The sequence below is a fragment of the Podarcis raffonei genome, chromosome 11 (genome assembly GCF_027172205.1).
Source record: "Podarcis raffonei isolate rPodRaf1 chromosome 11, rPodRaf1.pri, whole genome shotgun sequence".
Lineage (NCBI taxonomy): Eukaryota > Metazoa > Chordata > Lepidosauria > Squamata > Lacertidae > Podarcis > Podarcis raffonei.
In genome coordinates this window covers 293,737-316,367 of record NC_070612.1, presented here as the reverse complement: position 1 = coordinate 316,367, position 22,631 = coordinate 293,737, and the positions used below count along the sequence as shown (strand labels likewise).

The window sequence follows — 22,631 nt, the reverse complement described above, 5'->3', positions numbered from 1 at the left end:
GAAGCTGCAATTAAAAAGCAATCAAGTGCCAATAGAAGTAAAACCATATACAGAGAGGTCTATTAAAAATACAGATAATTACAATAAAAAACATCACCTCACCATAAAAGTATAAAAAGAACTCAAAAGCCCAAAGGACAAGAAGGAGGCAGCCAGTCAGTCCAACCTCTCTAGGAAGGGAGCCCCAAAGCTGTCTCCCCCCAGAGCTCCCTGGAGGACTCCTGTTCCAGGTGGGCTGAAAAGACCCTCTTGGGTGGGGTGGGGGTCCTTCAGAGGGACCCTGCATTGGGGGGGCACTGATGAAAGACTCCCTTCGCCTCATGAGGCTGTGCCAGGCAGGGTCCCAGAAGGAAAAGCAGCAAGGAAATTAGGAGAGGAGGTTTGTGTCCTACGTGACTAATTGCTGCCTCATTACTTCATTAAGCCTTGGGGGTCTGCTGGGCACCTTCCACAAAGGCTCCTGCTCCTGGCAGAGGAGAACTTCCTCACGGCAGATGCTCACAAGGGGGACTTGCTGCCTTCGGGCTCCCAACTCCAAGCGGGGGCCATGAACTGGGTTGCCTGGGCCACCCTTGGCAGAGCCCCCTGCCCTGGGCTGGACCCCCAGGCCCCCTCCATTCCCCCACCCCCATGGCCACAAGGCGGGCAAATCCCTGGCCTCTGAGCAGGTGCTTTTCCAGAGCAGCAGCACCACCTGCTCTTTCGGGTGCATTAGACTCCAATATAGGAATTCTAAGGCCTTATATATAAAACGTAAATGTTCATAAATGTACAAGGCAAACACATACATAAGTATGTAAACCACGTGTCTGAAATAGTGCAGGAGAACAATCCTGAAGCCATTTTGACTCTCCCAAATAGACCTCAAATAGTTCTCTGCAAGGAGGAGGGAAAAGGGGAAAGCTTTCCAATGGTCTTTTGACTGTGGGGGCTGCTTACACCTCCCTTTTCAAATACAGCCAGGCAAGTATCTGTTACACTGAGCACACTCTCAATATGCGCAAGAGATTCAGGAACTAAGGATCTACCATCTCCAAGGAATGGCCAGGCTACCCAGAAAAGGCAATCAGATAAGGCATGATCAGGTATCCTGGCAGACAGGAGAGAAGCAACACCCTCAAATTTCTGCTGGGGACAGCCTCCTTCTGTGATGTATGGATGATGTTTTTTGGGGGGGGGTCTTGAGCTACAGGGGAGGCAATCTCAAAAGTCTCTCTAAAGGCTTCCATACATAACTACTGTAGTGATGTATGGAAGTGAGAGCTGGACCATAAAGAAGGCTGATGGCCGAAGAATGGATGCTTTTGAATTCTGGTGCTGGAGAAGACTCTTGAGAGTCCCATGGACTGCAAGAAGATCAAACCTCTCCATTCTTAAGGAAATCAGCCCTGAGTGCTCACTGGAAGGACAGATCCTGAAGCTGAGGCTCCAAGACTTTGGCCACCTCATGAGAAGAGAAGACTCCCTGGAAAAGACCCTGATGTTGGGAAAGATGGAGGGCACAAGGAGAAGGGGACGACAGAGGACGAGAAGGTTGGACACTGTTCTCGAAGCTACCAGGATGAGTTTGACCAAACTGTGGGAGGCAGTGGAAGACAGGAGGGCCTGGCGTGCTCTGGTCCAGGGAGTCACGAAGAGGCGGACACGACTAAACGACTCAACAACAACATATAAAGGCTTGCACACCAATGTTCTGGGTTCTTCTCCTCTCTCCCTGCGTGGGGGGAGTGGGGCTGCACCCAGCCAGGCACATGGGCGTAGCATTGCAGGGTTGGACTAGATGATGCTCGGGATTCCGTCCCACTCTACTATTCTAGAATTCTGCTCTAGAAGTCCTCCACTTCTCCTCTCCCGACCCAAGTCCCTCGTTCAGCCCTCACTGGGCCTCCCGCCACTTGGTGAGTCCAAGGGAGACTTTGGAGCAGAGCCAACCCCAGCCTTCATGATTCCTACAATCTCGGCCTGCACCTTCTGCCCCTCCTAGATCAGCTAGCTAGGGGTGATGGGAGTTGTAGTTCAACAACATCTGGGGACCCACAGGTTGAGAAAGGCTGAGCTAGAGGCAAAGGGCAGCAGCCGGATATTTAGTTGAGATTCCTTGAGTTGAGATTCCTGCACTGCAGGGGGTTGGACTAGATGGCCTCTTGGGTCCCTTCCAAATATATGATTCTGTGAGGAGGAGGAGGGAGCAGCTGCCAGGGGATGCAAAGGATCCGTTTTGCAGATTCAGCACTCTCTGCATTTCAAACCATCCTCCCTCTCAGGGGTAAGACCTGAAAAATACAAGAGCACCACCAAGCAGTCAGTGGAAATCCGCTTCAGCAGAATGCGCAGGAGTGCGTGGGCTCCAGGTTAGCTGCGATGCATCAACACCCACCCACCAGGCCAGATGTTTCCTGGAGTTTCTGGAACATTCTTCTCCAGGGGTTTTGGGCCAGCCTGCGGGAGCCCCTTCCGCTTCTCAATATCTGTGCCAGGAAAAATATCAGGGACTGGGAGATGGGGGGGGGGGGGAGGAAGAGGGGCTGGAGCACACTGCTCCCCCAACCCCAAGAGAGCAGGTTTGAACTGGGGGCCCCTCCCAAACCAAGCTGAGCTATTCATGCCCCCCAACCCCAAAGAAGCTGTTTGGCAGGGGGCTGCTCAGAGCCCTTGCATGGGATGCTCTGCAGGTAGGACAAGTTACTGCCCTCTTCAGGAACACTCCCCACCTGCCTCCCTCCACACAGGCAGGCAGATGCACAGGTAAGACCATGGTCCACTGAGCCCAGTATTGTCTACACTGACCGGCAGCAATGACCACCCGCCACCTGGAGGTGCCTTCAGGGATGGAACCTGGGCCTTCTGCTGGTGCTCTGTTCAGAGAGAAGGGGGTGGGCACACTGCCTTGCAAGGACTGGAGGGGGCGGGAACCCCACAGGTATCTCAGGGGCACACCTAGAAATGGCATCTGCTCAGGATGTCTCTCTAAAGTTAGGCCAGAGGCTGCAACTTGGAGGGTCAAGCACCCATGTTTGAAATTCAGCCTCGTGGGGGTTGCTGGAAAAGACCCCGGTGAGGCTGTGCCGGTGTCTTCTCCCCTGCCATCTCTCCAGCTGGGGGCGCTCTTGCTGCTGCACCCAAAGCACCCCTCCCGCTCCTTCCTGTGGGAATGTTAGGAGAGGAGATATTGCTTTGATATGATCTCTCCTCGCTCACTAGTGGGTAAACAGCAGAACACGTTCCCTTTGCAATCTCTCAAAGGACCTGTTGATGGCATTTTACCATTGTACTGTTGAGAGTGCATTAACTTATGGTCTGTGTGTGTGGTTCGGGAGCTGCACGGTCGGAGAAAAACAATACTGTCCAGGGTTGTAAAGACTGCGGAGAGAATAATTGGGTGCACTCTTCCCGCCCTGGATCAAATCTACGCTTCCAGGAGTCATAAGAAACCTGCAGAGATAGTGCAGGATAGTGCGCACCCCGGAAATGATCTCTTTCAGCTTCTGCCTTCTGGAAGAAGGTCCAGGGATATAAAGACTAGGACCAACCGCCTGAGAAACAGTTTCTATCCAAATGCAATTTTGGTTTTAAATGCTGTGTAAGGCAGTCTCTATGGGAGTATAATGTACTTAATTATGGGGCATCAGAGTTTTTAGGGGGCTAACCAGGCTGGGACAGCTGGGATAGCAGGTGTGTTGGTTTTGAACGTCTGATGTAGATTTTCTCAATTTTGTTGTTCGGTATGGGACAATTACAATAACAATAATTATCGTAATGTTGTAAACCTATTGGAAGCAAGTTGATGATTCGTTAGAATCCTTTAATTAAGCAATCCAGTCTGGCTTGTTCCTGGTAGGTTTCCCCCTTTGTTTCCCTCTTAAAATAATAACAGAACAACACAGCCTTCTTTAAAAGGAAGAATAGAGTTTTATTCACATTCAGTTCACAGCAGGAATCTGAAGGCAGGCTTTATCTTGCGTGAGCTACATCTCAGACTTTCTGCTTGTGGGCTCCATCCTATGCGCTGGCTAAGAGCCAGGAGAGTCCCAGAGTCGGAGAGAGAGATGGTTGCGTGGGCAGCCCTTTGATCTGGTCAGCCAGGGTCATCCCCATCGACCTGGTCACACACAAGAGGAGGACGCTCCAGAGTCACCTTCCCCTGGGTGTCCATTCCAGGCAACAGGAAAAGGTTGGACTTGACTGCTCTAGTAATAATACCCCCCCACTTCCCAGGGGCACCCCCCTCTGCCAGGTGAGTGGCACTTTCCTGGAGCCCCCTCCCCGGCCGGGAAGGAGAGGCGCTCTCCCGGGACTCTTTCTGAGTCACCACACAGGAAGCACCAGCATGCGCTCATTTCCTCGCAGAGCCTGCAAAGCACCTGCCGGAGAGGATTTATGGGCTGACACGCGGAGGCGGCTATTTTCCTGCCTGAGCAGCTGGTGCCAGAGCCCCTGGCCCTGAACTCCCGGGGTCTTTCCTGTCACGTCCCACCATTCTCTGGAAGAGGGCAAAGGCCCTGGCCAGAGGGGCAAGGAGGGCACAGCCCTGGCAGAGGACCGGCTTCCAAGCAGAGGGTCGCAGGGAGCAGAAAGGGAATGGGCATGGCTGCCAGGCTGCTCTGCAAAGCACAGTGCGCTCACAAAGAGGGAGGCATCTCAGGCAGAGGAGAAATAGTTATACCAGGGAATTCTATGGCCTTTTAGAATTGGGGGGTTGATATTGGGTTTTTCGTTTTGTTACTATGGATGAAGGGTGGTATATTATTATTATTATTATTATTATTATTATTATTATTATTATCACCCCCTTATGCAGGAGGCAGTGAACCAACCTAGATGACTTTGTCGCGGTTCAACAGAAGATGGGACACATTCATAGAGGAGAGGGCTATTGGATAACAATAACAGTAACAGTAATAATTTATATGCCGCCCATCTGACTGGGTTGCCACAGCCACTGTGGATGGCTTCCAGCAAATATAAAAGCATAATTAAAATTAAAAACCTCCCCGTACAGGGCTGCCTTCAGATGTCTCCCCAAAATTGTGTAGTTCTTTATTTCCTTGACATCTGATGGGACAGCGTTCCACAGGGCGGGCGCCACCACCAAGAAGGTCCTCGGCACTGAACCTCAGTGTCTGGACAGAACGGTGGGGGTGGAGACGCTCCTTCAGGTCTACTGGACCCAAGCCTTTTAGGGCTGTAAAGGTCAGCACCAACACTTGTGAAATTGTAATGCTTCATTATGCTAGACATCTTAAGGCTCCTTTGGAACTCACTGGGAACATTTTCAACATTGATGGAACAACCGTCAAGTTGTATCTTGTTAAATTTGTTTGCTGGTTCTTCAAATATTAAATAAAAACATTTTTTTTAAAAAAAAATCCTACCAATCCACTTTTGACTCTGGTGGCCAGTTTGACCAGAAGGCATATCAGGCACCCCAAAATGACCAGAACCTGTCCCCCTAGGCTTTGAAAAGGGGTGCAACATGGGAGGCCTTTAGGCGGCTGGTAGCTCTGAGGCCGGCAGTGTTGGAATCTCAGGGGCTGCTGCAGGATGAGGGCACAGCTGGCCCTCCGGTCTGGCCTGAGGACTTCTCAGAAGAGGCAGACGGGGGTGCAGGACGGGATGGGGACCCTTTGGCCTGATCCAGCAACCAAGCTCTTCCTGTGTTCTTGTTGTCTCATGAGACTCCCCTATTGCCTCTCAAGAGTTTGCCAAGCTGGACTCCTCTCCCCACACTGCCTCTCAGGGAGCCCAAAGGCAGCAGCCTCAGGGGACAGTCAGAAGTCTTGGTGGCCTCAGTCTCTGTGGTCGCCCTTGGAGCCGCATGGCGCTTGCCTGCTCCCTTCCGGCCACCCTTGGCGGAGCTGGGCCTCACCCTGCACATCCGAAAGCCATGCAACTTCCACCGCCCTTTCCATCTTTCTCATTTGCTCAGGGATGCTTCCTCTCACCTGGCGGGCTCCGACTCAGCTGCTGGGACCACCTCCCCCCAACTCGCTGCCCCACAGCTGCTCCAGGCAGAGCTGCCCCCCTGCCCTTCCCTCACACAAAGCAGCCAATGGCAGCTCATTGCAATGGTGCCCCTCCAGCCCAGCAAAGGGCTCCTTCTCCAGCTGCTCCCACCCTCTGGGTCCCAAGGGCTGCAGGAGGTCCAGGCCAGGCCAGGCGGAGGGGGGCAGCAAGAGATTGGTGCTCCTGGGAAGGAGGGGGCCTGGCCCAGCTGACTCCCCAGGGAGCTGCTGCTCCCAGCTGTTGGGGCGAGGAGAAGGGCACCCAGGGAGGCCTCCCCCCACTGGCCTGGGGGCAGAGTCTTGGGACTTTGCTCTTGGCCCAGGTGGGCCCTTGGAAGCCGCCCAGCCCAGCCCCAAAGCGAGCGGCTCTTGGAACCTGCTGGTGTTTGCAGAGAAAACACCCCGAGATGTTGGGCTCCGGAGCCAAGCCCCTTCCATGCCTAAAACAGCACTGGCAGGACTGCCTTGGCATGGGGATCTCCTGGCAGTGCCCGCTGCCAGCCGGAATCCTGCATCCTGTTTGCTTCCTGCGCGGCAGCTGCCAGCTTGGCCCTGGGGGTCGAACAGAGGTTTGCCCTCCTGCTGGGAGTTGCGATGCCCCCTTGCCCAGGGCGCTAAACCCTCTCCCCTTGGGGGGTGCCAGGATGCCCACCCAGGGCCCTTGCCTTTTTCAAAGGCTGCATGCAGAGATCAGAGAGTGGCACATGGGACAGATGGGGCTGCAAGAGAGCTGGGGGGAGACTCCCCCCACTGCCTCTCTTTCTCCCAGCAGCTCAGACATGCCAGAGAGGGGCAGCCCTCAAGTCCTTCTGCAATAGTGCTATGAGGTAGGGAAGCCCACCTCGTCCTCTGGCATTAAATTCCCTATGGGGGGGTTGCCCCACCCTCTTGCTGCCCTTGCTGTGGCAGAGGCTTGGCCACTGGGATATGCAGTGGAAAAAGGGGTCCAGGAGGGGCCTGGGTGATGCTATGGGGCAGAGAGATAGGGAGGAGGGGGGCAGGCAAGGTGCCAAGCGAGGAGAGGGCAGCCAGGCAGGGAGAGGGTGGGAAGAGAGGAGCCAAGAAGAACCCCAACAGAGTTGCCACACCGCACCCCACCAAAAGGGCACAGCCAAGAAGTTCTGGCAGTAAAAACACTGTGTTGGAAGGGACCGCCAAAGGCCATCTAGTCCAACCCCCTGCAATGCAGGAATCACAGCTCAAGGATCCCTGATGGAGGGCCGCTCCATCTGTTTAAAGGCCTCCAATGGAGGAGAAGCCACCATCTCCTGAGGTCACAGAACCCTAGAAGTGCAGAGCTGGAAGGGACCCCTGGGGGTCATCCAGTCCAGCCCCCTGCAATGCAGGAATCTCAGCTCAGGCATCCCTGACAGATGGCCTTCTAGACTCTGCTTAAAGACCTTCAAGGAAGGAGAGGCCCCCACCTCCAGAGGGAGTCTGTTCCACTGTCAAATGGCTCTGACTTCTCAAAAGGAACTGGAATGAACCGCCAATTATTGTCATCAGGATAGAAGGGAAGCAGACACGAGATTCTTCAAACATCTGCCAGTGCCGAATGTGGTGGCTATTAATGGGGGCAGCATTGAGAGGCCTTTGCTGGCCCTCAGTTTGGTTCTGGGCTGGATTCCATGCGCTGTCCCCCCCAAAACCTACTATTATTTTATTTAGCAAATTTGTATACCACCATCAGATCACAGGGCAGTTCACAACTAAAAATGCAAAATGAAAACACAAGATATGTAATAAAACATAATCAATACGGCCAATGACCTCCCTCCCATGCACATTTCAAAGGCTGCAGAATGTTAACCAGCCCAACGCCTGGCCCAAGATTCATGCCCCTCTGTGCCCGTGGGCGCTGGCTTCCTCAGAGGTGATGTGCAGCTGTGCGCATCTGCATCCCATGCGCAGGAGGCTCAGAGGAGGAAGCGAGGTTGCTGCAAATGGCAGGAGGGGGGAGCGTGGCTCTTGCGCATGAATCCTGCTGGTGGTCTTCCCACGATGGGCATCTGGCTGGCCACTGGGAGAAGAGGATGCTGGGTGAGGTGGGCAATGGCCCTGATCCGGCTGCAGGCTCTCCTTACATCCCCGCCAGAAGGAGGGTGGCCTGGCTGGCTTCTTCCCCCGGTGGTGGAGGGGTCGCAGGAGAGCTACCTCGATGCCCCGCAGGGCACCCCCTCTGGGGCTCCCAACTGGAGGCCTTCCCGGAGGGCATGAATCAGCTTTTCGCAGCTTGTTAAAAAATCCCCGTCCCACCTCTTGTTTTTGTGCCTCCGACCAGGAAATGAGCTTTGCCACTTTGCCAGGGAGAGTCAGCCGGAGGCCAGGCCCATAAAGCTCCCCTTTATAAGCACCTGTGGGGCAGACATTCCGCAGGGAGACCGAGGCAGGAGGAGAAGCAGCCTCCCCCAGAACCCAGAGACCCCCGGGAAGCCCCACGATGGCTGCGAAGGCGAGGCTGGGGGCAGCGGCGGCATTCTGGGCCCCCCTGAGGGGCTGCCTGCTCCTCGCGCTCCTGCTCCAGCTGCCAGGAGCAAGGGCCCTTTGCTACTTCCATGCGCAAGGTGAGGCGGCATGGGGGAAACAGGCGGGGGGCCAAGGGGAGGGACAACAGAGAATTGTGGAGTTGGAGTGACCCCAAAGGTCATCCAGTCCAACCCCTCTGCAGTGCAGGAATCTCAACGAAAGCATCCGTGGCAGAGGGTCACCCAAGCTCTGCTCAAAAACCTCCAAGGAAGGAGAGTCCCCCGTCTGTTCCACTATCAAACAGCTCTTGCCACCAGAAAGTTTCCCCTGATGTTGAGTCAGAATCTCCTTTCTGGTAACTTGGGTTCGAGTCCTACCATCTAGCACAGGAGAAAACAATCTTGCTCCATGTGACTGGCCTTGAGAGACTGGAAGATCAGGAACGGCCATCAGGCGCCCTTGGGCTACACAGCCTTGAGGCTACCCAAGGCTAGCACAAATCTTCAAATGTACAGAAATATTGCAAAGAAGTGGACTCACTAGCAGGGTTTGAGTAGTAAGCACAATCAACAAAATCAAGGTAGAGAATGTATGGTAATAATTGAAAGAATCTAGAGGCAATTAGAGAACAATCAAGGTAAAATAATGATAAGAATATAGTAACATTTTATTTTTATTTTAAGAAAGCTATATTAAAAGAAAATTAAACAAGTAGAAGAAGTAAATATGCAAGAAACCAGAAGAGGAAGTTGAGGGAAGTTGGGGGGGTGTATCTGGGGATGTTGTCTTTTCTTTTTGTGAACAATGTTACAGTGATAAATATAAAACTGCAAAATTTAATTAAAAATATATATTTTTTAAATAAATAAATCTTCACATGGCAAAGGAGCAGATTCAGACTTGACCTTAGGAAGACCCTTGTGACAGTAAGAGTGATTCAACCACAGAACGGGCTCCCCGGAGGATGGCGGACTCTCCTTCCATGGAGGTTTTTAAGCAGAGGTCAGGCGGCCATCTGTTTGGGTTCCTTCAGCCGAGAGGGTTGGGCTGGATGATCCCTGGGTTTCCCTTGCCACCCTACAAGCCTGATTCTAGAGAGGCAGGAGGAGACTGGCGGTGGCCCAAGAGCACCCAGGGCTCCCCGCTTGGCCAGGATCTGGCTGAGAAGGCAGCTGGCAGAGCCGAGGGCCAGATCCAGTGCCAGCCCTCCTCCCTGACCGCCCTCCCTCCTTCCTTCCAGCCCCCTGCCTCTACAAGGAGAAGCACTTTGGCCCCGGAGAGTCCTGGCAGGATGCCAACTGCTCCAAGTGCTTCTGCCTGGACCCCCTCGGCGTGGGCTGCTGCGACATGTGAGTTGGGCCGGGGGGGTGCATGTGGGCTGCAATGAGCAGGGAGGGGGCCCGTGTCTGGGAGGGGAAACGCAAGGAGCCCCTCCCAAGTAGCAGCTCCCAGAGGGCACCACACCTGGAAGGGGCCCGGGCAGGTGAGGCACCTGGAAGAGGCCACCCAAGGGTGAAAATGGGGTCCTGGCCCCTGAGGCATCCTTGCTCCAGGCTCTCCTGGCATCGCGGCACCCGGGGCCAAGGCGGGGCAAAGGGGTCATTTCTGGGACACAGGAAAGAGTAGGGAGAGGCGAGCAAAAGTCAGGGATTGGGACCCAGTGATGCTGTCTGAGCAGATTTGAGCCCGGGATGTGAGGAAATGCAGAGTCTAGCAGAGTCTCTTCAACTCGGGGCGAAAGATTTGCCCCACGATGGGCAAAAGAAATTCTGCACTGAAGGGGGTTGGACTGGATGGCCCTCGTGGTCCCTCCCAACTCGACACTTCTTTGAGGGGCTCACTGAGAAGCAACCCACCTGCCCAAGGAGGGGTGAAGTCTGACCCCCGTTTCTGAGTGGGGAGGGGACCCGCCTGGCGCAGCCGCTTAGAGGGCCAGGGAGGGCCGAGTTCGAATCCTCTCCCGCTGGTCTCACTGGAGGAACAGAGCCAGCCCCATGCCCCCCCCCATGCCCAGCCTAGCAGGTGCAAAGTTGGGGGGGGGAAGACCTTCACAGCCCCAGCTCAGCTCCTTGCAGGGATGGCAGGATCAAGCCGAGAGGCAGTCGGGTGTCTGGGAGAGATGCCTCCTTCCCCTCCTCCTCCTCGCTCCCTGCCAAGTCGCCCCCCCCCAGGGCCCAGCCACACCCTATAAATCAGCCACAGGGCATTGTGGGGCCCAGAGTCCCCCCACCCACATCAACCACCCCAAGGAGGGGAGCTGCATGGCTGAAAGCAGGAGGATTGGGGCCTCCTCAGCACCCAGTAGCTGCAAGGAGCCTGGATCAGGCCCACAGTGCCATGGGGGGGGGAGTAGGCTGGGGGTGCTTTTGCTCTGAGAAGCTCAAGAGCCACTGGACTGGATGGGCCTGATCCGGCAGCCTCTCCCCATGTTCTTATTGCCCCCATCCTCCTCGCAGGATGCAGCCTCCGGTCGACTTCCCCGCCTGGTGCGAAGCGCACTACGACTCCCGGGCCTGCAAGATCTCGCTGGTGCAGAAAGGCAGGCCGAGGCTGCCCTGCGTGAACAACCTGGAGCCCGGCTGGGGGTCAGGCCAGGCCCCTGAGCAGCAGCCCGGCAGCCGAGGGGGGGCCAAGGCCCGGCTGGGGAGGAAGAGCCTGGAAGCGAAGCGCTGAAGGGGGGTTGTGCAGAAGCAGCGCCAGAGGCACCCAGAAAGAAAGAAAGAGGGTCTTGCTAGCCACCATCACCAGAGGACCCCCCCTGCACCTGTAGAGCAAGAACTCCCCCAACCTCTCCCCCCAGCTGTGCTTGCTGCCCACCCCTGCCCGCTTCCTGGGCTGGGCACCTTCCCCTTCCCTCCTCCAGATGCTAAGCAGGGAGGGTGCCAGCACCCGGACCCTCTCCTGACCAGACACCTTTGCCATGAATTCCCCCAGAAATTGGGGTCTGGCTGGCTCCCCACCCCTGCAGATATTGGGCCTGCTTTTATCCCCAAATATATCCAAAATGGGGTGGGCAGGGGGTGTGGATGTCCTGGGCTGCTGCCCCCATTTCCAGCTTCTTCTCCCTCCCCCCCCCCAGTCTGCTGGCTCCTCTGTTAAGCAGCCAAAGCCCCCCACCCCCAAAAAACCCACTAAAGGGAACCACTAAAGAGAACTAGGGGTCCAGACCACTCTGTGCGGGGGGGGGGTGTGCCATGAGGGAAGAGGGCTGGGCCTGACCCAGAGATGGGCGCGATCCGCAGCCAAAGCTCTTCCTTAGGGCGTAGAGAGAGCATGTCTGACTCTTCAAATAAACACCCCATGAAGCAGCAGAAAGGCTCTGGTGCCGTGGATTTCTTGGGGGGGGGGAGACATGGGCAGGAGGGGAAGGGTCTCTCGTGGCCCCCACCCTCCTGGGCAAAGGATGGCACCTGCAGAGTATGGGGGGCAGCCATTGCAGCAGATTTTTATTAACCAACAGACACAAAACACAGCATTGGGGGAGATGAAGCTGGGAAGCCCCACAGTGACCCCCATGGTTTGCAACAGCCCCCACCCCACCCCACGACACTCTGGAAAAAAGGACAAGGGCAGGTTGGAGGCAGCGCCCCCTTCTCCATGGGAGAAATTCACACACCAGGCGGGGAGTGGGGCAGGGAGAGGGAGGGAGCCCAGCTGAAGAGCCCCCCCCCTGCTTGCACCCCAGACCTTCCAGCCAAAGCCCCCCCCCATCAGGATCATGCCTCTCTGAGGCCACACGGAGGAACAGGACACTCAGACACGCAGAGGAGCCCTCAGATGGTGAGGGAGTTGGCGCCAGGGACCTGGGAGACGGAGGAGGCCAGGAGCGGGTTGGTGGGCAAGACCTTGATGGGCAGGTCCCAGCTGAAGGTGTCCACGTCCATCTGCTCCACCCCCGACCACCGGGAGGCTTCTTCCGAGGGGGGGCCCTCCGGGGGGGCCTGCCGCTGCGACGCCTCACGGGACGTCACAAACTCAAAATGCAGACGCCACTTCAGGGACACTGCAAAGAGGGGGTGCCATCAGCAGAGGTGCTCCGGGCTGCTCCCGCTGAATAACAGCCCCCCACTCATCCCCCACCCCACAGCAGCAGGGAGGTGTTTGGGGCCAGCAAGGACCCCCTTCTGGTCAAACCAAGGGAAGGGAGAACACCTGAGGGGCTCCCTCTGTCAGTGGGTCAGTGGGCCAGCCAAGGGGCAGAGAGGAGGGGGGTGCCCATGGGTCAGGGGTGCCAAGAGAATGCCAGCTTATGGCTGGTCAGGGGGGGGGTCAAAGAGGTGCTTCCAGCAGCAGCTCCCTTTTTGTGACTCTTTTGTAGGTGGCCTGGTTTAGGGGCAAAGGAACTAGCCTCAGAGCTGGTGCACTGGCCTGCCCACCTTTGCCCACTGGGCACTGACTGGCAGCAGCTCTCTGCAGTTCAGGGGTGCCAGGAGAGTGCCAGCTTGTGGCTGGTACAGGGAGGGGGATAAAGAGGGGCTTCCAGTAGCAGCTCCCTCTGGCTTAGGGGCACAGGAACCAGCCTCAGAGCTGGCATACTGGCCTGCCCAACTTTGCCCACTGGGCACTGACTGGCAGCAGCTCTCGGCAGTTTGGTGCAAAAGGTTGACCCACCCATGCCCCTTCTGCCTGCAAAGCAATCGCCCCCCGGAAGCTGCCCGGCCCCTCCCTCCCGGGAAGGACTCACCAATGTTGGTGCTGAACCCCGGGGCAGAGCTGAGCGGGATGGGCAGGCTGAAGCTGGTGTGCGAGGTGTGCAGGCAGGACTCCTGGTGGCGGGCGTGGGTGCTGTAGGAGACGGGCTGCCCGCGCCGGTGCTGGAAAGCCTCCTGGATCCGCTCCTCCGTCTGCAGGCTCACCAGGTACTAGCAGCCAGAGAGCAGAGGGCAAGCCCAGAGGCCGGGTGAGCTCCCGACTGGCATCCCACACCCTCGACTCGCCCACCCCCCATTTTGCCTACCCCGCTCCTTCCGCAGAGCGTCCTGGAGGGCGCCCCCCCGGGCCTCACCTGCAGGCATGGGATGTCCCCTTCAGAGAAGTTGAAGGTGCCCACAATGTCTTCGCCAATCTTGTAGACGGCCTTGAAGATGCAGAAGGTGCCCACTTTGCCGCGGGAATTGCTGATGTTGTACAAGTCTGGGAGCAAAGGGGGGGACTTAGTCGGGGGGGAGAGAAAAAGGTGTGCCCCCACCTGGAATTGAACACGGCTGAGCTCCCCCCGCCCAGTGAAAACCAGCCTCTTGTGCGGTGGCTGACTGAGGCACTGTGCCCCGTGGCATGATGGGCACCTTAAGCCACACGGAAGAAGGAGCCGGCTCCTTTTCTGCTGCTCCAAAGGGGAGGCCCAGACAAAAGGGTGCAAAGGAGATTCCAGCGAAATATCAGGAAGAACTTTCCAAGTCTCCCTTCTAATAAGGGCAACCTGACGACTAGACTTTCTGTTTTTGTGCCCATAACCTAAGTTCCAGGAGTTACATGCAGGGTGGATAAAAATCAATGATTTAAAAAATAATAATTTAAATTGGATTTTTTAAAAAATTAAATTGGATTTTTAAAATAAAATGCTTTCTGAGGAAAAGTCTTTCTAAATATAGCTTTCTATTTAAGTTATATTATAGTCCAAAAGCTATTCATCAGGAAATAAGGATTTGTTTTAAGTTTTTCATGTGTGCTAAAACTCACTCTAAGTTTTTTTTTTAAATTGTTTAACCACATCAGTTAACAAACATGGATACATATGCTATAATGTTATTGTTTTAGTTAAATAAATTGTTATTAAGGAAATTATTATTTTTCCCCTTCCAATAAAGTACAGCAGGAAAGTTGTCCAATTATAAACAGTTAACTTATTAAACCTCACAATAATTTCATAATTATCTGTCTAGGTATTTCTAACAGTATAACCTCATCAGTAACTTTTTATATAACTGTAAAAACTACTCTGAAAATGTATTGTTCTGAAAAGGAAACCTTCACCTGGTTGTAAATATTATACCAGCAGGAATGAGTCTTTCTGTAAAAAAAGGATTGAAACCCAAGTCTTCCTGACTAGTGATTGAAATCATGATTGAAATCAATTTGATTTAAATTGATATGATTTCATTCAACTCCACCCTGGTCACATGGCAAATAGCTTTTCTTTCTTTCTTTTTTTACCATTTCTCAACTTTATTTTCAGGGCAGGAGAGATTTTATTCCATTGTATTGAGCTTGGAAGATGCTATGCTCATTTTCTCTTTGGGCTTTGAAGTAAGCAAATAGATCTTCAAAGATGCTGAGCATGTATCCAACTCTATTGACAGGATCCTTGAACAGGGTCATTTCCCTCATTCGGGGAGACCCTTAAATTACCACGTCTAATTGAGTTTATTCATGCTGCTCTTCCTATATTTCCTTTTTTGACAAATGGCTTTCTCTCCCAGGGCAGTGGGGCAGGAGAGCCAGTGAACTGGGGGGGGGGGTGTTGAGGCGACTTACGGAGGCTCCTTCTGGAGGTGGCCGCCATCAGCAGCTCGGTGGCCAAGTCGGCCAGCCGGGAATCCTTCTTGGTCCCCTCCTCCTCCTCCAGGAAGGGGTTGGAGGGGGCCACGGCCTCGTCCTGGGGGCACTGGTAGTCCTTCAGTCCTGCGGAGGGAGAGGCTGCATGAGCTGTTTTGCCAGGGGAGGTCAAGATGTCCTCCCCCCCCCATCCGGTCTGCACAGGGACCCCCCCCCTCGGCCTTACCATGCAGCACCAGCACCCGGAAGGGGACGCGAAGGAGCTTGATGGGCGAGTTGACCCTCTGGCAGCCGATGGTCAGCTTGTAGACGTACTTGACCGCCTGCCCCCGGAAGGAGGGGGGGCCGTCCACCGGCAGCGTCTCACAGTAGGAGTCTGGGGAAAGGGGGCCGTGAGTCTGGGGAAAGGGGGCAGCCAGCAGGAGTAGAAGCAGAGCAAATGAAAAAGCCTTGCGCTGTAGCGGGGTGGGATGGATGACCCATGGGGGCCCCTTTCAACTCTTATTCTTACTCCGAAAGGGCCCTTGCTGCATCCATGTCCCCCAGGATCCTTGAGCAAGCCCCCCAACACCCTCGGCCTGAAAAGCGGGGGGCAGATCTGAGCAAGCTGGGGGGCATCTTCCACATGCCCCTTCCCCACCTTTTTAGAGACTCTCAACCAGGCAGAGGCTGGGTTTTGCTTTGGGGGGCAGCAGGCAGGCTGGGGCAGCAAAGCCAGTGACGCAATGCAGGTTCAGGTGGGGCTGGGGCTGCCCTGGCCTCCCCCAGGGCTCTCAGCCCCACTGCCTGGCTTGCCCTTCCAGATCATCTCTGGGCGGCAATGGAAGTGGGAAAGTGGGGCTGGTGTGGGGGGAGCCCAGAGCCCTTCCCCACAAGAGAGGTCATCCCTCGCCTCCGCCAGCCAAGCCTTGGGGCTCCCCAGCACCCCTCCCCTAGGGTGGGGGGCAAGGCAGACGGGTGAGAAGGGGCTACTCACAGGTTTTGGACTCTCCTGGATCCAGTCGCAAGTCACAGAAGAGGATCTTTGGGGGGGTGGACAGGATGCAGTGGCCCCGCTCCCCTGCAAGGCAAAAGAAGAAGAGTTTGGATTTGATATCCCACTTTATCACTCCCCTTCAGGAGTCTCAAAGCGGCTCACATTCTCCTCCCCCTTCCTCCCCACAACAAACACTCTGTGAGGTGAGTGGGGTTGAGAGACTTCAGAGAAGTGTGACTGGCCCAAGGTCACCCAGCAGCTGCAGGTGGAGGAGCGGAGACGCGAACCTGGTTCCCCAGATTACGAGACTACCGCTCTTAACCACTACACCACACTGGCTCAAAAGGGGCCATGGGCACAGACTCACGGCCAGGACTACCCGTCGTCCCCCTGCCACCCTAGCAGGCTCTCCTGCCTTCTCCTACCTTGCCACCGGCCCCCAAGTGACACTCCCTGCCCTGCCCCTCTTTCAGGCCAAGGAAGGAAGCTTTCTGGAAGGAGCTCAGGCTCACCTCTGTTGGGGACAAAAACCGTCTCGTTCTCGGCCTGGACGTCGTGCCGGCTGTCTTCCGAAGGGGGCAGAGCCACCCGGCTCTCGCTGGCGTGGAACTGGCAGTGGATCTGAGCGCTGGCCCAGGCCAGCATTTCACTGGGGGGGGGGGAGAGAGGGGCAGGCAGTGAGGGAGACGGAGCAGAGACCCAGGGGAAGAAGGCCCATGAAGGTGAGGAGAGCCTGCAGCTGGATCAGGCCCACCCAGTCCAGCCAGGTGCCTAGGATGGGAAACCCACAAAGAAGATTGGAGCAGAACAGAAACTCCCTCCCCTCCAGGATGCTTGAGCAGAGATTCCTGCATTGCAGGGGGCTGGACTAGATGGCCCTCGGGGGCCCTTTCTACTCTACGATTTGGTTTCCAGCATCTGGGATTCAGAAGCGTTGCTGCCTCTAACAAGAGAGGCAGTGCACAGCCGTTCTGACTAGGAGACATCGATGGCCCTCTCCTCCGTGATGAGAGAGGGCAAACGCAGCCTGAAAGACGTCCCAGCTCAGGGGTGTGTGTGTGTTTTCCCCATTCCGTCCCATCAGTGCTTTCAGATTTTCCAGAAAGGTGCCACCTGCTCTCAGTGGCGAAGCTGCATGCTCTGGCACCTGGAAAAGGCTTGCAAGCTGGAACCCCACGCTTTCCAGACCCCTTGGGGTACAGGACCCCCCAGACCATGTTCCTGTGGTGTCTGGAGGAACCCCAGCCCCTCTTCCTCCCTTCCCAGCACCACACACCAGGTAGGAAAACAACACAAACCTTGTGATGAGGAACCTAACTATCTAGATCACCCCCTGGCCACTGCTTCTGCTGCCACAAAACTCACAAACCCGGGCAGGTTTCAAAAGCCATGAAGGGTCTGAGGCCACAAGATGCCCCTCAAGAATAAATGGGGCTCAAGCCAGGAGTGGAGGTGACCGGCTGGCCCGGGGGGGGGAGAGGCAATATGCCCTGGCGGGGCTCTGGGAATATTTTTGGGGAGCCTCGAGGGGATGATCCCAGAAGCATGCTTGGAAAACAATGCTCCAAAAATTCGTGATGGTGGAGGACAAGATCACTTGGCACGCCAGCCCCTCTGTCTAACACTTTCCGGGACTTCTACTATTTATTAACAAAAGAAAGTGCAAATTTGACCAATAACCCAAAGAATCAAGACTCCAAACCATAAAACGTCACAGCCCAGAAGGGCATAAGTACAAAAACAGAGGACAGCTCCAAAGGGATAATAAAGTATTAACTCACACAAGGGTTCCCCTTTACAATTCGTTATAAAAATGAGAGTATTCTCTGGCTGTAAAGCTGCACCGTTATTCAGATTAAAGGTTCAATATGGTCTTAAATGAGCCAGAAATTAGCTTCTACAGGTGGCAATGGGTGACTTGTGTGCCTCAATTTTTGAAAGCCATATTAAAAACCAGTCATTCAAGCTGCACCCTTTTCAAGAAGGGCAACTTGCCAAACCCTGGAATGCCAGCAATCGAAATTATCAAGATTAAAGGTCTTCCAGGATTCGAAAACACAGCCCTGGGCTGCAGTAAAGAGGTGAAAAGTTCTTTCCTTTTCACCTCCCATTCTGTTTCCTTCCACATAGAGGCTCAAAGATGGGAGCGCTTTCACAGAAACGTTCCGCAGCGCAGGAGACAGGAAGGAAGCTTGTGGCACCCCAGAGTGAGCCGAGAGCCACGAAACTGGCGACTATGGGGGTGCAGCGCTCAGCAGGCAGCCCCAGAGCCCCCCTGGCACTGCGCCAAGCTGGTCCCAGCCACTGAGAGGTCCAGGAGAACCGGGGTGTGTGTTTCCCCTTCCCACTGTCCATCTCCCAGCACAAGTCACCCACCAGAGAGACCATGGTTGGATTCCACCTCACAGCCTGCCTTGAAACCATCAGCACCTGGTTCCTCACCTGGGGGTGCGCCTGGAGGCCCCCCCTCACAAAGGAGGCTCCAGCAGAGGCAGAAACGGGGAGTGTCTGGCCTGGGGTGCCAGCCATGGCCTCTCACCAAAAATGGGCCTGGCCATCGGCACCCCAGCCACACACAGGCTAAGTGGAAGGAGAGGCTGGCAGATATTGGAGACCATGGACCAGAAACTCCAAAAGTCTGCTTCTCCTCCCTTCCACACTCTGCCAGTGACTCCCCCCATGGCCCCTGGGGGTCCTTGTCTTGCTGCTATGAGCTGCTTTTTAATTACTTTGCCATTAGCCACTCTGAAGGTCTTTCTGACCAAAAGATCAGAATAAAAACACCATAAATACAACAACCATTTCTGCATCAAACGGAAGGGGGGGAAAGGAGGGTTCTGCAATGCCACACCAAGCCAGAACTGCCCCCGGGAAGGCAGACCCACTTGGCTGCCACAGCTGCTCCCTTTGGGGTGGCCAGGATGCGCCCCGGGAGATTGACAGAAGCAAAGGGGGTCTGGGCCAGCCCTTCCCACACTTGGCTCCAGGAGATGGCTGCCCGGTTCATGCCGGCTCCAGATGATTGGGAGGAGAAAAACCAGCAGGAGCACATGAGAGCAACCCAGTCAGATGGGGGGCGAATTATTGTTATTATTCTACTGTGCACCAAACCCAGCCTGCTGCCCTCCCTTGCTGGACATCTCCTTTCTGCACCACACAGGCTTTATAGACAGAGAGTTGGGAGGGATCCCAGGGGTCATTTAGTCCAACCCCCTGTGATGCAGGAGTGGCAACCGCAAAGTCCATCAACAGCCTGCACAGGCCAGCCGGCTGAAAAACAAATACCCCGCCTGAGGACTTGGGCACCTCAAGCAAAGTGCCCAAACAGGTCAAGCCAGTTTCACTGCATAACCAGGCATAACCAGGCTGACCGGAGTGGAGAAGCATCTCTCTCAGGATCTGGCAGGTGACAAGGAAGGCAGCCATCGCAGGTCAGGGCCTGAGGCCAAAAGCGGGAGGGGAGGGCTGCCAATCCAGCTGGCACGCAGAGGCTGGCTCAACCAAACACCCACAGAGCTCCTTTCTGAGGAGACCAGCATCTTCCGGGGCAGGCCGGCTGGGCGAAGGCCACCCAAAGGAAGCCTGCAGAGGACCCCTCCTCCTGAGGGAGCCCCGGCCACAGTGCTGAGGGGCTGCAAGCCCCCCTCTGCCCGCTGCTGCCTCTGCCACCCTCAGCAGCATGGGCATGGAGCAAGCAGAATGGCAACCTCAAAGGCCTGTGGCAATGCAAGAAAATGGAGCCCAGGCTGGCACAGCCAGTGGAGGGGGGGAAAGGGCCGGCAGCATCTTGGCTGCTCTGCACTGGGCAGGGAAGCCTTAATGGATCTCTGTGTACTCTCAGCACTTATCTGTACAGTACTGTACTTCCTCAAGTCCTTAACTGCTCCCAGGTTCACCTGTGACTGCTCAATTGCTACATAAAACATTGCATCAGTTGCTGGGGCAGCCTCAAGAACAGCCTCCCTCTCTCGATTCCAGTAGGTAGCCGTCTTGGTCTGAAGCAGTCAAAATAAATTGAAAAATTGTCCAGTAGCACCTTCGAGACCAACTAAGTTTGTTCTGGCTATAATCTTTCGTGTGCATCTGAAGAAGTGCGCATGCACACGAAAGCTTAGACCCAGAAGAAACTTAGTTGGTCTCGAAGGTGCTACTGGACAATTTTCTAATGTTTATTTATTTAGCCTCCCTCTGGCACAAGAGGCAGCGCCAACCCTGCGGAGGAGGCCTGGCGCCAGGCTCAGGAAAAGAGCCCCGAGGCCACAGAGCACAAAGGCCGCTGCTCCCCAGCCCTGCCGCAGAGTCCTGCAACCGTTGGCCACGCGGCTCCCAAACAGCCGCTGTGAGGGGCAAGGAGCCTCCCTGCACCTCAGCGCATCCGGTCAGTGAGCCAAGGCCCAGCAAGACCCCCAACTCCCTGCCTGGCCTGACTTGACTCACTGGTCTCCCCCACTGATCCCATCCTGTACTGGATCTGTCCAGTCCAGCATCCAGTGCTCACAGTGCCTCTTCTGGGAAGCCCCAAGGAGGATATCAGCCCCTGCTTTCAAGGGGGTGTCAACACTCCCCACAAACGCTCCTAACTAGCATCACAAGACAGGCCTACCCTTTCGGGAAAATGGGGTGGCTGAGCAGTGGTGAGGCCTGGCGGGTAGACCTGCCCACTAAGAAACTTGCCCTGCCGAGGGTTGGACTAGAGGACCCCTGGGGACCCCTCCCCTCTCTGATCCACCCTTTCTCCGTCCAGGTTGCTCTTTCAACCCACAGGGAGCCTCCCACCCCCCAGCAAGCCCTTGATGAATGGCACTGCTGGGCAATCAACTCTGCACCCCCTCCCCAAAAAATGCCACCACGGCAACACTGGACATGCCCTGCCCTAAACTGGGATACCTACACTGGATTTCCTTGCAAGGCTGGCGTAATCCACACTCGCTCAGCCACAGCTCTGCACTGATGGGACTTGATCTGCACTGGCAGAGAATTTTTTAAAATGTTTACAATCTCAGAAAAACATTCCTTTGGGGTGAAATAAGCTCAGAGTTTAAAAGAGTGTGAACTGAATTGGTTTCTGTGTCTGAATTTACACTCAGTCTCGGCCCTCTCCAAATTGCATTGCTATTTCTCCACCAGCAAAAACCAGCAGAAAATTACAAGTTCCTTCTCTAGATAATGGGCGTTTCACACTCATCTTCTCTTTGCCTAATTGGCTGGATCCACCTTCCTGAATGGCAATCATTGAGGCGGCTTCATCCATTGGCTAGAAGCCCATCAACCAGGAAGAAGCAAACGCTTCACAAAACAGGAGCCCTTTGGCCTCGGTGGGAAGCTGCCTGCAAAACTCCCCTTGTTTGAGGCGCATTGTGCAGCAGGGAATTTCGCGTGAGCAGTTTCTGATCTCTGGGTGCAAAACTGGGCCTAAGATTTCAGATCAAAACTGCAGAGTGGAAGGAAAGGACCTTTTTCTGCCTCCCCACTTCCAGCTACTCTCCGAAGACTGGAGAAGAGACCCTCTTAAGAATATTAGGGGGGTGGGCAGGGACAGATTTAGGTTTGATCAGGCCCTAAACTCCTGAAGGTAACGGGGCCCTTTTTATGCCCAGCTGGCCTTTGTCAACAACAAATTGTTGCTGTTTTTTGTGTTGAATATATGCTAGATGGTCATTTATGGACCTAATAGGTATCTTCAGTCATTTGCACATGTTGCCCTGCAACCAGTCCATGCAGAATGTAGGCACCCTATATATAGAAAGGAGCAAACTGGTGATATTTCAGGGAGCAGGCTAGCAGGCAGGGCTCATTGCTTACATCATAGGAGCCTACACAACACAAAACACAGTTGCTGTTTGCAGGTTTTATTCTATTTGTTTTTTATATCTTATATTTTGGAAATGTACATCCAGGTTTTTTTCCTTGAATTTTTTTGGGGGTGCCCAAGAGAGTGGGGCCCTAAGCTAGAGCTTGTTTAGCTTATATGTAATTCCGGTGCTGGGGGAAGGACTAGACCAGGCTTCCTCAGCCCCGGCCCTCCAGACGTTTTGAGACTACAATTCCCATCATCCCTGACCACTGGCCCTGCTAGCTAGGGATCCTGGGAGTTGTAGGCCAAAAACACCTGGAGGGCCGAGGTTGAGGAAGAAGCCGGGACTAGACCATGTGAAAAAAGAAGGTAATAGTTTAGCTGCAGTTCCTTCCTTTTCTGCTTATAAAAAGGCGCCCCTAGACACCCCCTTGTTGCGCCCAGGACCTCAGTTTGAGGCGCCCTTCGGCTCCTGGCTTGCCCATCTCGGTTGCTTGGCGCGTTTCTCGTGCAAAAGGCTGAAGCGACGCAGAAATGCACGCGCTCGCCGTTCCGACGTTTCCCGGCCCCCGCAGCCTCCTCCTCCTCCCCGCCCGGCCCCCGCCCGCCTGCCCTCCCTCCCTCCCGCCGGGCTCTACCTGGAGGCGGACGTGGCGTCGGGCGGCAGCGGGTTGCGCAGCGTGACGAGGCACTCGAGGGGCTCCCCGGCCAGGAAGACCGCCCCGCGGAGCAGCGCCGCCGACACCTCGATCATGGCCGGCGGGGGGGGGGGGGCGAGGGACCCAGGCGTCCGGGAGGGGAGAGCGCCGCAGGGACCTGCCCGGCTCCCTCCGAGGCCCCGCTCGGCTGTCCTCGGAAGCGCCCGCCCGGAGGCCCCGCCCAGCCTGCCTGCCTGCCT

At 55.3% G+C, this 22,631-nt stretch overlaps 2 protein-coding genes across 5 annotated transcripts; one reads left to right on the top strand and one right to left on the bottom strand.

The window, feature by feature from the left end:
* Window positions 1–8,442: 8,442 nt before the first annotated feature.
* Window positions 8,443–11,191, top strand: MSMP (microseminoprotein, prostate associated). Its single transcript, XM_053409109.1, has 3 exons — window positions 8,443–8,566; window positions 9,637–9,817; window positions 10,925–11,191. The coding sequence occupies exons 1-3, from the start codon at window positions 8,443–8,445 to the stop codon at window positions 11,139–11,141; spliced, it is 522 nt and encodes a 173-aa protein (XP_053265084.1). The 3' UTR covers window positions 11,142–11,191.
* An 807-nt stretch (window positions 11,192–11,998) lies between these two features.
* On the bottom strand, window positions 11,999–22,513 carry RGP1 (RGP1 homolog, RAB6A GEF complex partner 1). 4 transcript variants are annotated; one of them, XM_053408458.1, is made up of 8 exons: window positions 22,372–22,512; window positions 16,452–16,588; window positions 15,940–16,023; window positions 15,190–15,339; window positions 14,943–15,113; window positions 13,474–13,601; window positions 13,153–13,330; window positions 11,999–12,471 (listed from the first exon to the last, which is right to left on the bottom strand). In XM_053408458.1, exons 1-8 carry the CDS (start codon window positions 22,485–22,487, stop codon window positions 12,242–12,244), a joined length of 1,194 nt encoding a protein of 397 aa, XP_053264433.1. In that variant the 5' UTR covers window positions 22,488–22,512; the 3' UTR covers window positions 11,999–12,241. The 4 variants fall into 4 exon arrangements, with proteins under 4 accessions (XP_053264433.1, XP_053264434.1, XP_053264435.1 ...); XM_053408459.1 differs by having other exon boundaries at window positions 14,943–15,089; window positions 22,372–22,511; XM_053408460.1 differs by lacking the exon at window positions 15,940–16,023 and having other exon boundaries at window positions 22,372–22,513.
* Between the last annotated feature and the right edge of the window lie 118 nt (window positions 22,514–22,631).

Excerpts from the sequence above, each read along its gene's own strand:
- MSMP (XM_053409109.1), top strand. The coding sequence starts at position 8,443 with ATGGCTGCGAAGGCGAGGCTGGGGGCAGCGGCGGCATTCTGGGCCCCC. Across the intron at positions 8,567-9,636 it reads TTGCTACTTCCATGCGCAAG|GCAGCTGGCAGAGCCGAGGG; the intron begins GTGAGGCGGCAT and ends CTGGCTGAGAAG. Across the intron at positions 9,818-10,924 it reads GGCGTGGGCTGCTGCGACAT|GATGCAGCCTCCGGTCGACT; the intron begins GTGAGTTGGGCC and ends TCCTCCTCGCAG.
- RGP1 (XM_053408458.1), bottom strand. The coding sequence starts at position 22,487 with ATGATCGAGGTGTCGGCGGCGCTGCTCCGCGGGGCGGTCTTCCTGGCC. Across the intron at positions 16,589-22,371 it reads GACGCCACGTCCGCCTCCAG|TGAAATGCTGGCCTGGGCCA; the intron begins GTAGAGCCCGGC and ends CCCCCCCCCCAG. Across the intron at positions 13,331-13,473 it reads GGGACATCCCATGCCTGCAG|TACCTGGTGAGCCTGCAGAC; the intron begins GTGAGGCCCGGG and ends TCTGGCTGCTAG.